This window comes from Condylura cristata, unplaced genomic scaffold (assembly GCF_000260355.1).
Source record: "Condylura cristata isolate star-nosed mole 26May11 unplaced genomic scaffold, ConCri1.0 scaffold00005, whole genome shotgun sequence".
NCBI lineage: Eukaryota > Metazoa > Chordata > Mammalia > Eulipotyphla > Talpidae > Condylura > Condylura cristata.
Genome location: NW_004567106.1, coordinates 32,934,859 through 32,950,324, shown reverse-complemented (window position 1 = coordinate 32,950,324; position 15,466 = coordinate 32,934,859). Strand labels below are relative to the sequence as shown.

Below are 15,466 nucleotides of genomic sequence, written 5' to 3'. Positions count from 1 at the left end.
ATACTTTGGAGAAATGAAAACATGTCCACACAAAACCTTGTGCATGAGTATTCAAAACAGTAGTATTCATAACAGCCCCGACAGGAAAACAATCCAAATATACATCAGCTGGTGAATGGTCAGGCTTGGTCTGTCTCTACAGTGGATATTACAAGAAGGAATGAAGGCAGTGTGTTAGACCCCTGAAGACATAAAAAGGGATCATCTAGTGTAAAATACTCTGCATAAGGATGTTCATTTCACGCTTTTTAGAGAGAGAAATAGATTAGTGGTAGTCAGGGCTTGAAGGAAGGAGGGATGGCCATGGGAGCCTGTAGGTATGGGGTTTCTTCCAGGGTAGTGAAATGTGGTGGAATTAGGTAGCGGTGATAGCATATAGCTGTCTGAGTAAACTAGTCACCAAATACTACAGTTTAAAAAGAATGTCTTTTATGGTTTGTGAATTACATTTGACAAAAGCCATTATTTTCAAATGTGAAAAAAAAAAAAAGCCCACAAAGTTATCCAAACAAATCTTCATTTCCTTTCTTTATGGCCCAACTTGTCAACTTTGAAGACTTCCAGGGGAATAAATCTTGTGTAATTATGAGTTAAGAGTGGATTGCGGAGTCTTCTCCTTGCCTAAATAATTTTATCTGTAAAAAAGGAGATAATACTGCCTATTTGATAGCATTATGTGGCCCTCAGCTCTCATTTTTTATCAGTTTATTTTTGTCCTCTGCTTCCCCCCCACCCCCCCAGGAAGAATCATAGATGGCTCTTTGAATTTCCTAAAAAGAAATATGACATGAATAATTCCTTCTCCATCCTGAAACTGGATACTGCATTTTACAAAAGACTGTCAGTACACCTTACATACATTATTTCATCAAATCTTTGAGGAGGGAGCTTTTTTGTTTGTTTGTTTTATTTTAAGGGTTATTTATTCACACAGAACTGGGGTACAGACCAGAGGTGCAGGGGTGGTGAGCAGATTCACCAGAGACAGAGTGGGGAGCAAAACAGGCAAATTGATGAAGTACACTGCTGAGGGGAGCAGCGGGTGGGTCAGGAGAGGTCTACCGCGCCTTGTGTGTCACTTCTGGGGCGGGGATAGAACTGATGCTGAAGTGGATTTAGCTTCTTAGTGCTGTGCTTTAACCCACTGTGCCACCAGGGAGGGCCAAAAGGAGCTATTTTTATCCCCATTTGAGGCGTGAGAAATTGAGGCTTGTGGACATGAAGTACTCAGAGGGAAGAGTAAGTGAAATAGCCAGGACTTAAATCCTGTCTGTGTTCGAAGTAAGTTACTAGACAAACTCCTCAGACAGATATTCCAAAATTTTAAGGAACAAAGTCTTTCTTGCGTTTTCTGAACCCTGGCACCAGGCCTTCACTAAGAACTGAAAGCTCCATGTTGGGGAATGTAGGCTTTGGGTGGGTGGGGTAGTGATGCACACCTGAGGGGGCTGTGAACCTGTTCCCCTGAATCACACACAGTGGTGTGAACCAGCCCTCCCTCAAAAATTAAATAACAGCAAAAGATGGAGTCAATATAACAAAAAATTAAATTGTTTGACAATATAGGAAAAAATAGAGACAGAAAGAAATCAATGCTGCACAACGACTCAATTGTTCTTCCCTAAAGGATTAGAAATTGTGGTGGTGTCTTAGTTTCAACAGACTGTAGTGAAGACCAGTGGGAATTTAAAGTGCCACATTTATCTCTGGTGCTCGGTCAATACCTATGTGGAAGTGGGACCCCGCTGCCCAAAGGAAGAGTCTGGTGATCTGGATGTAGGGACTCCCCAACCCTCCCTAAATGGAGCTGGAGTTCCAGTAAGGCTGCGCAAGGATCAAAGTAATTAGGAAAGAGGAGCAAGTGCACTCCACGGAGAGATTGGACAGCAAGTGGGGTCAGGGGCGAACCTGGGCAACAGAGACCACAGCCCTGCCAGAGGCTGTGTTGGGACCCTGGTGAATGGGTGGATAAGAGGAGAGGTTGGCTTAGCTTCCTTGAGTGGCTGTCACAGGGTAACTACTGGAGGGCCCCGTGGGTGCAAAAGATGGCCAGATTGCAGACAGTAAAAACCCAGGGTGGAATTAGGACATACCTGGAGACGGATGAGAGAAGAGGCACAGCAGTCAGAAGGGACGTTGGGTAGGGCACTCCAAGACTCAACAGAGCCACTTTCCAGCTTCCTTCATAAACATATAAATACTAACTAGAATGAAATAAGTTCAAAAAACTTTAACAAGACCATGGAGTCCAAAGCCTTTATTTCATAGTTGAGGAAATCAGAGCTAGAGGAATAAATTGCCTCAAATACACTGGGCCCAGCTCAGTGATATTTCTTGACCCACTAAAGTCAAATCAATCTAAGATGTTATGGAACATGAAACATAGCACACAGATGCCTTATATCTCATTGTTGTTCTGCCATGTTTTCATTTAGCTGTCCATATATTTTTTAGAAATCATACGTTAATATGTTCTAAGACTTGTTTAACATTATATTGCTTAAAATATTAAATACAGTAATTATTGTCAGTCACTATGGTGGTAAATAAAAATAATCTCACTATGTTGGAGTTTATATATATCCAATGAAGTATCATCATGGAAAAGTTGATTTGGGGGTGGCATGTGTAGACTGTGGCTGTGTGTGTTTTGGTTAAGTCCTTTAATAGTGGTTACTGAGCACCCTTCTGCTCAGATCAGCATAAACATGCCAGGGGGTTGGGCATATTTCTCTCCACACTGAGAGTGAAATGATTCTCTTAATTCAAGGATTAATCTTCCTTCCTTTAAATGACCCATGTGTTTATAAGTCTGTTCCAGATCAAGGAAACAATAATTCATCTAATAGAGACCTGATATAACTCACCAAAGCAAGGTAGCTTTCAAAGTTTTCAAAGGAGAACAGTCACTCATGGATTAGATGGTAGACTGAAGCTTATCACAGATACCTTTTCTACTGTGGACAAAAAAAAATGAGCCCTGTGCAAAGCTTTGTAAACAAATGCATTTATATTCCAAATGTACACCTCTTTGCAAGTTGGTGACTTTCCATTTTCTCCTACAAAGAAGCATCCGCATCCAACTAGAATTTAAGCAGGCTCTGCAAAGTAATTCAATTGCAGCAAATGCACTATTTACAAGCGAGTCAATCCAAGATATGTAATAGTTTTAGACTGAGGTAATTGTTTTATAAAACACACATGTGCAAAGTCATTTCTGTTAGTGGAGGAAAGTTGAAGAATATGAAAGGATATTTTAATATACAAAAATTCAGCAGCTAGAAAATAAATAGAAAAAAGAAAAGAAATAGTATCCCAGAAGCAATGCCCTGTGGTTATCCTATTATTTGGAGACAGAGATATATAACTAAATAAAAAAAAATTCTTTTTCATCTTTACAGGAAGTCTTACAGAGATGTAAAAAATGAATCCCACGGGCCCTCCCTGGTGGCGCAGAGGGTTAAAGCACAGCACAAAGCAGCTTAAGCCACTTCAGCAAGAGTTCTATCCCTGCCTACCCCGGAGGAGATCCACATGGCCTGGCAGACCTCTCCTGACCGCCCGCTGCTCCCCTCAGCAGTGTACTTCGTCAATCTGCCTGTTCTGTACCCCACTCTGTCTCTGATGAATCCTCTCACCCACCGGTGGCATCTCTGGCCTGTACCCCAGTTCTGTATGAATAAATAAATCTTTAAAAAAAAATGAATCCCACGTGGCACCGTATTCATTTTTAAAACTTTTTAACTGAAATGAATAAAATTACGAAGTCGACTTGTTCTAAAATAATCTTGGAGATATGTTGCAATTATAGATGACTAAATTATGAGATCTTAAGAATTTTGCTACCATCTTTGAGAATGCTGATAGACGATGAGAGACTTTGATGCCAATTCCAAGTTTTTGCAATATAAAAGTGATGAAAGTAACTTAATGTATTTAAAATAGCATAAATATCTTTTGTACATAAGAATATCACTTAAAGTAAAATTACTATTAAGTTACTAAATTATAAGTGGAAATGTACAGCACATTTAAAGTGATGTTCATCAAAAGACTTATGTCTTCCCTGATCCAAATTACCCAGCTTTATATATAACTTAAATATCCATTTAAATTTATATTTACATGTTTGTGCAAAGTTAAGACAATTAAGTATGATGGAAAAATTATCTGACTCAAAACAATGTCATTATTTGGAACACCAAACATCCGTCATAATGTATCTTTGCATAATTTTCATGTACTAAATGTAGTCATTTTAATGCAGGGGTATTTGGGATTAACCTAAATTTCATATTTAGTAAATGAACTTACTGCAAGCACAGTGATTTTTTTCCTGTTTAATAGTTAATTTTAAAACTTCCTAAATTTTAAATACTGATTTACAAGTCATTATTGCCACCTGCTGGTTACATTGTTTCATTACACTTTTCTTTAAAAATTACCGATGGGTTGCTAAAAGATTGCATTAGAAATTTCCAGGCTCTTTTTCAAAGAGGCTGTGGTGTGGGACCACAGTGCATTCTGCTGAATTACATAATGCACTATTTTAACTGTTCACTCACAATATAATATGTAGGAAGATACTGATTTGTTATTGTTATTAATAAGTATGTAGCTAAATTATGACTCAAAATTAAGATAATAAAATAATTGGGTAAAAGTAAACCAACTGCTAGAAAAGCACAAAAAAATGAAAACAATCCATGATTCTATTTAAACAAAGTGCCCGTGTTTTCCCTTACATTCACAGTGCATTCCTCTTCTTAGAGAATTTATAATTATTTAGACAACTGTTTTAAGTTTTCTAATAAATCCGTAAGTCATTTTCTTGCTTAAAAATAGAATAGGAGAAATGCACGGGACTATGGTGGTGGCACAGGGGTGATTTGGTGATGGGAAACCCGTGGGGATTACAATTGAGATAAAAAAAAATGTGCAAAATGATGTAAAAATAAACTTTTTAATAAAAAAAAAAATAGAATAGGGCCCTCCCTGGTAGCTCAGTGGGTTAAAGCACTGCATTGAGAAGCTAAAGCCACTTCCGCAGGAGTTCAATCCCTGCCTGCCCCTAAGGTGATACATATGGCTGGCAGACCTCTCCTGACCTGCCCACTGCTCTCCTCAGCAGTATACTTCGTCAGTCTGCCTGTTCTGCTTCCCACTCTTTCTCTGGTGAAGTCTCTCACTGCCCCTGCATCTCTGGCCTGTACCCCAGTTCTGTATGAACAAATAAATAAATCTTGAAAAAAAAAAAAAGAACTAATATATAACTTGTTGACAAATATTCCAGGCCAAAAAAAAAAATACTAACTGGAAATAAAACGCGCTAGTATCCTCTGAATATGGTCAATCCAGAGCATGCGATAAGAACATTTGTTTGCTAGGCATGTACTGGTTTTTAGTACTTTAATGTTACCTCATTCAATCATACCATCTTCAAATTTCAGATTAAAAAAATGCTTTAGTGGCTAACTTATTGACTCAAGTTAACACACTGAGAATCTTCCATATAGGAATCTTTTACAAAAGATTTAGAAAGACACCAGAAACGTAGCTAATCCTCTGTTTATTTATGCATACAGGCCAGAGGTGGAATGTTGGTAGTGGAGGTAAGAGGACTCACCAGAGACAAAGTGGGGAACAAAACAGTCCCATCTACTGAAATACACTGCTGAGGGGAGCAGCAGGGGAGACAAGAGATGTCTGCTGTGCCTTGTGAGTCACCTCCCTAGCTGGGGATCAAATTCCTGTTGCAGTGGTTGTGAAGAGATTCATAAGGCTGTGCTTTTATCCCCTTGAACCACCAGGAAGGACTTAAAATTTAATTTTAAATGATAAAAGTGATCATATTTGTACTTTCAAGGGATAGACTGAGGGTAAGAATATGCTTTATCCTGCCAGGATTTTGAGTGATCCAAAAGAAAAAAGGAATTCCAGGAAACAAGTTGGCCAAAAGGGAAACAATCATATTAACTCAACTATGTTGCAAAAATAGTGTTTAACTACTCATTTTAAAAAGTAGGTGTTTTATTTTGAATTTGTGTACTCATTAACGGTATATTTTTACAAACCACCAAGTATCTTGCTTTTTAAAACTTTGTATTAAAATGACAGAATTTATTAGCCTAAAACTTGGGCAAGTCCTTCTTCCTTGGTTTCTTAATCTATGCAAAGTTATTGTGTGAGTAAAATGAGATAACATTTTAAGGACCCAAAATTGCCAGGAATGTTTGGTATGCTTCTTGAAAAAAAAACTCCCAACCCCCCTAAAATAATAGCATTTATTGAAATTAAGTAAGTGTGAGTGCTTCAGACTTTCAAAGGGCACATTAATTTGGGGGTGGGGAGTTGGAGGGTGATAGAATTCAGAAGTGCCAGGAAGGGGTAAGCTAGGGGATGTTTTTTCATACATCCAAGTAAAGGCGATGGACTCTCACATTGTAGTTCTTCCTGGGTAGCAAGTGGAACAGGTTTTTAGTACTGGTTTTTAGTACTTTAATGTTACCTCATTCAATCGATAAGACAGATTGAAGCAGATTGTTGAAGTCACTGATGAGCAAACCAAGGAGTTTCCTTTTGTTTATGGGCCATGGATTTCCATGAATACTTTTCATTGATGTTGTATCAGCATGTTAACCCGGTCACAATGAAGTCCAGAGCAGACAGAGCAGAAGCGGGCTAAGGAGTTCAATCCCATTTATTATCAAGTGGATGAGAGTGAAACGGTGTGAGATTCAGCGGTAGAGTCTGTGTTTGAAGACACATGATATGTTCTTGGTCCTTGACATGCTTGCCGGGCGCCATGACTTTGTATGTGGTCCTGGTGGGTCTGGTTTAGGAGGTCAGAGGTCTGAGCACCCCACCTACAGGCGGAGGAATTCTGAGCAAATTTGGAGCAGGTGGTTTTCCTGCAAGAAACTTTTACTCAACGCAGTCCTGGAAAAGGAAATCGAATTACCAAGCGAGTATGAATCACCCGCAGTTGTGTTATTTAAACCCAACCGGCAGGGGGCGCGCCCGCCCCAGACTGCCTTGAATCCCGCTGTTGAGGTCATTGCGCTGTATTTGCAGGTGAGCTGTGTCTACGTGCCCGGCGCACTACGGGTGCGCTCCCTCCCCTCGGTCTCTTCCCTTTGGCAACCAGTGGAAATGCAAGGTTTTTGGTAAAATGGGCCCGAACAAGCCTGATCTCCGATCTCGAAGAAAGGCTTTCAAATCGCAGCTTTTTTAGACTTGGCTGTCGTGGGCAAAGATGCCGCTTCAGACAGCGCAGGGCAGCGCTAGGGCCCCGCGCAGGGGCGCTGTGCGTGGGGTGGGGGGCGCACGCGCCGGGTGTGTGGATCGCACGCTCCCCCGCCCCTTCGGCTTTCGCGGTCGCCAAGACGACCGGGAGGCCCGCAACGGCGGCTGGGACCAGTCGTTGAGGCTGCTCGCGGAGCCAGGCCCCAGCTGACCTCGCCCGACTCCTCTGAGCCGGCGCCAGAAAGTGACCCAGTTCCACCCGAACAGGGACTATGAGAAAATGGTCGGGCAAACGAGGAATAAGCTCAAAGAAGCGGCTGCAGAGCCGTTGCCCTCTTCCCGCGCCCCGCAGTCTAGGCGGCGGCGCCGGGCCACGGGAGCCGGGGAGCCGGAGCTGGAGGAGGAGCCGGATAAGGAGGTGGAAAAGCGGGAGCTGCCTTTGCCTTTAGGCGGCGGGAACCTGCCAGGGGGGGCCCGGGAATATTCGCCACGGAGGACCCGAAACCTGAATACTCAGAATTGCTTGCAACTGGAAGTGGTCGAAAGAACCCTCCTCGGCCGCATCCAATTCCAACTCGTCAACTTTTTGGTGGATCAACTCCGCGAGAAGGTGCTCTTGCTGCGGAGAAGTCAGTTCTCAAGAAAGACCACTTTGGGTATAGGTGAGCTGAGCAGACCTGGAGGAGCCCGGGAGCTCTCTTTGCAGGTGCCCTCCCACAAGGCGCCCACCAGTTTAGAGGGCCCCTTAGCGCCTCGGTGTAAACTGGTTTGGGTGAATCTCGAAGGAGATAGTTTAAAAAGCAAGTCTGGTAGCGGTAACGACAAGGTCCAGTCTCTGTAGTGGCTCACAAGAAGTCTCTTTCCCTTTAGTTCTTGTTTTAAGACATCAGTGCATGGTTTTCAGACATAGTGGTCACTTCTATGTCATCAACAAAATCTTCTCAATCGGGCAGTCATTATTACAGCTTGGAAATAGGTTAGGTTGGCTTTTGGGGGACCTTATGTTCCTCCGCACCTTAAAAAAGCCAAACAAAATCTTGGCTCTCCCAACATTAGCTGAGAGCTATTAAAAGTGGAAATAGGGTCAAATTAGACAATATGTCACTCCATGTTAGTATCTGTTTATTTTCGTGTATCTGTGGATCTTCATTGCCTAACGTTAGGTGAATCTTCGGTAAGATATTGAAAGATTTTCCTTCTTTTACAGTCGTCGTTTTCTGTAGCTTAAGAGGTAATTTACATGTTGTTGCTGGTGTAATAAACTGACTACTTATATAAATGGAGACATAAATAAGTGACTCAGTGTGACTTGTGATCTCCATTTAAGTTGAGTCATGTTAAAGTAGAACGAGTCTCCATATTTGGGGTGTTAAGAACTTGAGGAATAAATTAGATGGAAGTTGTATTTACTTTTGTCAGATGTCTACTTTTGGTAACATTCATTCCACATCCAGAAGCAACATGGTCTTGGAAACCAAGTTGCTTTGCCATCCAATGCACCCTTGTCTGGCACCTTGAAGGCACTCCAGTGCTGGGTGAAATAATAACTACATGAAGTGCTGTGAGAGTTCAGAAGGTTGATGTACCACTTTAGGAAAGAAAATGGGAAATTGACATCAGGGAAGAGTTAGGAAAAGTTGGGATTCATATAGTGATGAAAAGGCTAATATTTGGTTTAGTAGAGAAACAGATACTACAGTTTGAGAAAACAATATGGTGGGATAGAGAGTAAGGAAATTTAAAAGGGAAATAAGGCTGAAAGGAAGGTTACAAAGTGTACAAAGGAAGAGGGAGTAGGAAATAAGCTGGGACAGTTGTAACCAGCTATGGAGAATCTAGTTTAGGTTCAGGAACTTGAGCTTCATTTTTGATTCTTTATGTTTAAGAAAAAAAAAATCCAATGAGATGAAATGCATGTAATAAAATTAACTGTTAAAAAAAAAAACAAAACCTCAGTTGCATTTAATATATTCACAGTGTCCCCACTGAATAAATAGCAGGAGATGGCATGATCAGAATTATGCTTCTGAAAGGTTAACTTGACAGCAATATGTAAAGTGGGATGCAGAAGGATTGAGAAAAGAAGCAGAAAGAATAATAGGAGCATTACTACTTGAATCCAAACAATAATGGTCTCATTGAGGGTAGGAATAGAAATGGAGGGGAGAGCATGGAAATGAGATTTGATGGCAGTTGAAAGGAGTAGGCTGTGGTGAGGTAGGACAGGGGGGAGAGGAGGAGGAGTAAGAAAATTCAGGAATAAGGATTATGGATTTGGGAATAATCCATATAAAAGTGAGTTGAAACTATAAATTGAGATTGCCAAGAGCAAAGTGGGTAAAGTAAAGATACTAGGGAAGCCCAATTACACTTTGTAAAGAGAGGAAAACGAAAAGCCAGATAAGCATATAAAAAGTGTTCAGAAAGATAGAATGGGTACAGTTGGTGTATAGCAGATTGCAGAGGAAGAAATCTAAGCATTTGGTCAAATGCTACATAGAGGTTGATAAGCACAAGATGGAAATAAGTCTTTGATGTTGATTAAAAGGTGATTGGTCATTTAAAAAAGTCCTAAGATCTAAAGAAGTTAGCCAAGAAACTTATCAAGGAATGGTAGAAAAAGGAGATAATCTTTCATTGTTTGAGTCTTGTTAATCAAGGGAAAAGTGTTTTCTTAAGGCCTAGGAAAATCAAAGATTAAAGGGAAGGAACAAGAGGAAGGGGTGAAATTGAGGCTACAGGAGAGGAAAACTATTATTTGCATAAAGTCTTGGAATATTTGGGAAGGGTGAAAAGCACACATTTGAGGTGATAACTGGGGGAGAAGAGAGGCACCCTCTTCTGATGTGGTAGGAAATAGAAAAGGCTCGGGATTACTGTACAGAGAAGCTTGAAGTAGGTACAAGAGAAGTTGGGAGTTTTGTGTCAAAATGGCTGTGGTTTCAGTAGAAGTATGAGATTGGCTCACTTACACAGTACAAGAAACACTGTAGTTTGCTGATTGTTGTATAAAACAAACATGAGAGCTGGAGGAAAGAGCCAATGAGGGTTAGGAATGAGGAAAGAAAATTAGAGAATCATGGTTGGGAATTTTCAACAGTGCAGTGGGTTTTTCCTGTTAATTTCCTTGTCAGTTAATTTGAATTTACTTTGTTAGCCCAGTTTAGGATTGTTGTTTTGTTTTGTTTTTTAATTTTTAAGAGGTTAATGCTGGTGGTTGCTAAAATGACTTCAAGAATATGCGATACAATTACAAGTCTTGGAGGGGAGGCAGGACATTGGAAATAGCTAAGTAAATTCACTCCTCTGTAACAGTAATAAAAATAGGTGGAAAATAATTAGAATAACTTTTTCAAAACTTTGGAAATTTAGAGCAATTTAAAGGATATCTGTTCAAGAAAATGTACTGAAACTTTGAGAACATTGGGGTTTATGGTGTTTTCACGTGGTCTCCTCCCATCCTCTCACCCCAGCTTCATAGTACCCTTGACTACAAGCAGCCTCCTATGCCCGAAGGTAGAGTGCATGCAGCTTTGCAGAAAGCCCCTTGCCCAAAGCAGCTTTCTGGTAAAGCCTCATACTGAGGATGTTGACTTGGCTGCTCCAGTTAAGTCGATCAGGCCCGTAGTCTGGAGCTTCTCAAAGCTCCGTGAAAGTCTGAGTTGCTCACAGGAGTTTTCACTATGTTGCTGAGAAAGGACTCCTATGTTTTTGACCATCTTCTGTGTGGCAGGAGAGTCACCTACACTGATTCCTGTTGGTGAAAGTAACTTCTGAAAGGACCCAACAGAAGATAGGGATATTTTTACTACTTTTAAATTTTTATATAAAGAAAGAGTAAGACGAAGTAGAAAATGAGATCATAATACTGAAAATCACAATATCAAAAAATAAGGTCAAAATCATCAATGATATTATCATTCTTTTGCAAATGAGGCATAGAAGTCTTTCAAGTCCGCTTTCCCTTTGCTCAAGTCCCTCCTGCAAAGGTAGGCGTGAGTCACAAGGCGTTGTGTGTCCTTTTGGAAATTTTCCTATGCTTATATGCACACAGTTAGCTAGCCATCTTGTTGGGATTTGCTCTGTCTGGACATAAGGGAATGCACTTAACATGCTTGTTTTAAAGGTATTTTATGAGAAAGGAACTTTTAATGACTTTCTGCTTTCTTTTTTTCTTTTTCTAGCCATCTTTGTGGGATTTTTGCACTGGTAAGATTAGTTTGCTTGAAGTTAATAAATAAAAAATATTTGAATTGAAAATCATCCTTGCATACAATATCAGAACAACTGTTTGCCACATGTTTAGAATATTTGGGTGTACACCAGGTTGAAAAACCTCATGTGAGGTAGCATCCACAAGTGTGTGCTGGTAGGGTGTAACAACTCAGGAATTGAAGAGATTTTGTCTTACCAAGGGACTCTTTATGATATTTCTTATAATATCTAGCTCTTCTAGAATATTTTGCACATTTATTTCATCTAAAATCTCCTTTATAGTAATTTGTCTTTAGTGACATAAGTCTAGAGATAAAGTTTTAGTAATGTTTAGATAGAAATGAAAATAAAGGCCGTCAATAGAGTGAAATGACTGAGCCTGTCAGTGTGTATGCACATACCCCTTACTGACACAAGTATAAAAGGCGTATGTAAAGGAAAATATTTTCTATGACAAATTTCATTTCTATGTGAGCTCAGGGCTTTTTACTGTTGGGGAGTTTAGGATCTGCCCCAGGTCCTGCTGAAACAGCGCTGTCCTGGCCTGTTAGTCCACAGGGGGATTTTGAGCTGTGACTTCGAATAGCCAAAACTCTCATGACTAGAAAGAAAGAGAATGGAGGCATCATTATCCCAAACTTCAAGTTATACTACAAAGCTATAATAATCAAAACTAAGCTGTAATGTCAAAAATACTTTCTACAGTTACTGGTACCTTTGCATGTGGGTCCCACATGGAATGAGGGTGAGAGGAAGTAGAGCTTACTATGGAAGTTTGCTTTATTTTCTGCTTCATTGGAAAGCATCCGCATACATTATGGATCGCATAATTGCTGACAACTTATTTTGCCTGTCACAAATGCCTCTATTTTCATTGTCTACAGCCATAATGTGAATTACACCAACAATATCTTGAAGCACAGTAATGCTGTTCTTTGGCACTTGAAAGTTGATCCCTTATGTGGTACTATGCTTATTTAAATGTGCTTTAATCAAAAGTAATCTAACATTTACACTTTAACATTAATCTAAAGTGATTTTATTTAGAATTATATTCTGAGTGCTTTTTCACAGTTACAGAGGCATTTCACAAACTTGGTATATTATAGTCATTTGTGAAATGTAACAAAAACTTGCCTCTGTTCTGCTTTAGAGGTCTGGAGTGAGAGTAAAGGTAGAGAGATTCATAGTGGGGGTTAGATATATAATGGAGATGAAGAACCAAGGAGTTAAGGAATTTCATATGCAATACTAGATTGTACTATAAATGCATAAAATATACAAATCAGTATGCTAATTATACTATCTCAATATTTATTATAAACATTCTTATTTACTTTTATGGCTTTTTAAGAAACTTTATAACTTAGTTATTTTAGTCCTGGTTTTGTTGAAACATGTTAAAGAGCTTCATTTTTTTCCCCTAGGATACACTTAGTAACACTTTTTGAAAATGATCGTCATTTCTCTCACCTCTCATCTTTGGAACGGGAGATGACTTTTCGCACTGAAATGGTTAGGTTCTTTTTTTCTAACGAATTAATTGTAATTTAAGAATAGTTAAGATTATAAGGTAGAAACTAATTAGGAACTAAAGTGAAATCTTTGGTGAACTGTACTGTTTCTCAAGCTATAATTCCAATTTATTACTTAAATATTAAAGTTTTATGAATTTTAACTTATTTCATCCTCTCCTCTACTTTCCTGTGGCAAACTTCTTAAGATAATAAATTATTGTAACCAAAGAAGGAGAACAAAGAAATAGAGCATTTAAAAAGTGACATGTGGGATCATGTTAGCAGAAATTGCTTTTTCTGCTTCTAGTCAGGAGGCCCCATGTTTTACCTGACTCTTCTAATTTTTTGTTAACCTCTCGTGATTTAAATATAGTCTCTTTTAAGGAACAACATTTGATAGAATTTATTTAATCATTTTTCTGCTCTGTTGCTTTAACCTATAAAGTAGAGGGAATACCAGCTGTCCTACCTATTTCATATCATTATTGTGAAGATTTCATGGGATGACAATAGGTGAGAACAGGACATTAGTGATACCAGGACTGTCCTTCACATCAGCCAGTTGGGGGCAAGTGAAAAACTAAAACTGTCTCTTCTAATGTTGTGGCCACTGCTTTTAAAAAATATGTGATTAAATTAAAATTTTATATTTAAATGCAAAACAGTAGCACAGTTTGCTCTTTTTAAGAAAAAAAAATATTATTTATACATACAGGACTGGGGTACAGGCAAGTGGTGCTGGGGCAGTGAGAAGATTCACCAGAGACAGAGTGGGGAGCAGAACAGGCTGACTGATGAAGCACACTGCTGAGGAGAGCAGCTGGCGGGTCAGGAGAGGTCTGCCACGCCATGTGGTCAGCTCCAGGGCTGGTGGGGATTGAGCTCATGCTGAAGTAGCTTTAGCTCTTAGTGCTGTGCTTTAACCCACTGCCCACTGTGCCACCAGGGGATTAAAGCACAATTTGCTATTTTTTTACTTTGAAGTGTACAATCTGTGGCATTAAATACATTAATATATTTAATCACTATTATCACCATCTATCTCCAGAACTTTTTCATTATCCCTAACAGAAACTTTGTACCTATTAAACACCAACTCCTCATTCTCCTACTCCCAACTCTGATTACCTTCTGTCTCTACAAATTGCCTCTCTAGGTACCTCACCCACTATTTTTTAAATCTCACACCTATGGTGCTCTTCAAATCTTTGAAGACTTGAATGTGTTAGCATTTGTATGGTATTTGAATATTTTGAAGGTGTTATTTCCAAAGAGAGGTTATAAAATACTATTAAAGAGTGCTGAGATGGCAGGGTGTAAGCTGTGGTGACAGATCTCTGATTCAAATAGCAATTCCGTGTTTCTGATTTCTCAATAATCTCCTCTGCTAATTAGAAATAACACCAGCCATATATAGGGTTTTAGTGGAAATGAAGGGAGTTGATGAACAAAGCACGTAGTATAGTATCTGTAACAAAAACTGTAGTTGTCATTAATAAAACATTTCCTATTTCCCTAAATATAGACATGACATTAGATGCCTTTTCATGTGGTATTCCCTTGTTGCCCTTTTCAACAGAAAGGAAGACCCCTTATATGAACTCATATTTTATCATCTGCCATGCCTATAAGGTATGGTCATGCAATGAGGTAAAGATCTTTCAGTCACCAGCTAAAAGATAGCTTCAATTTAGTAGCCACTAGTAGTCTTGCTGAATCTTTGAAAAATAAAGTAATTGTATGAGGCAGGAATGAGTATAGAGTTGAAGATACATTTAATGTTTGTTTATTATGAAATTCTATTATACACATAGTTGCCTTTAATTCACTTTTATTTTATGACGAATCCCTGGGAATTGATGAATCCTTGAATTTTAAACAATATTCTTATAGACCTAATAAAGACATTTTTCATAGAATAACATACACGAACATAATCACTTTTCAGAACATAACATTTGTATCCTGAGCAGTAGTAGTTACTTGACAGTAGCTTTCACTTTGTGCAGAGCTCTTGAAGTGACGTACATTGAAAGTGTGGAGTTCTAGCCAAAGATGCTTGTGATCATTATCTGTCACGTCTTCAGAACTGGGAAAGAAGAAGTAATTTTCTATATGCAATGTTGTGCTCTCTATTTATGCTAGAATTTAGCAGATTTCAACCTTTTGATATCTCATATTATGGGGATAAAGTAGGTATTGGTGGAATTAAAAATATATTGTGTATGTATTTTAAGGCATGACTAGAAAAGTTCCTTAAAAGAATTAGCAGTTTCTGCTAAACATGGAGCTTCCCTATGACCCAGCAATCCCACTCCTAGGTATCTATCCAAAAGACACAAAAACACTGATTGAAAAAGATACTTGTACCCCCATGTTTATTGCTGCTTTATTTACAATTGGAAAAACATGAAAGCAGCCCAAATGCCCAAAAGTAGATGACTGGATTAGAAAGATGTGGTACATATATACAGTGGAATATTACTCAG

The 15,466-nt window shown here is 39.1% G+C and overlaps 1 protein-coding gene across 1 annotated transcript in view; it reads left to right on the top strand.

The window, feature by feature from the left end:
- The first annotated feature begins 7,525 nt into the window (after positions 1-7,525).
- The window catches only part of DPY19L2 (dpy-19-like 2 (C. elegans)), a 58,709-nt gene continuing 50,768 nt past the window's right edge, over positions 7,526-15,466 (top strand). The window contains exons 1-3 of the mRNA XM_004677148.1: positions 7,526-7,907; positions 11,430-11,454; positions 12,888-12,975. Coding sequence (XP_004677205.1) covers positions 7,526-7,907; positions 11,430-11,454; positions 12,888-12,975 — 495 coding nt within the window. The remainder of the gene's footprint in view (positions 7,908-11,429; positions 11,455-12,887; positions 12,976-15,466) is intronic.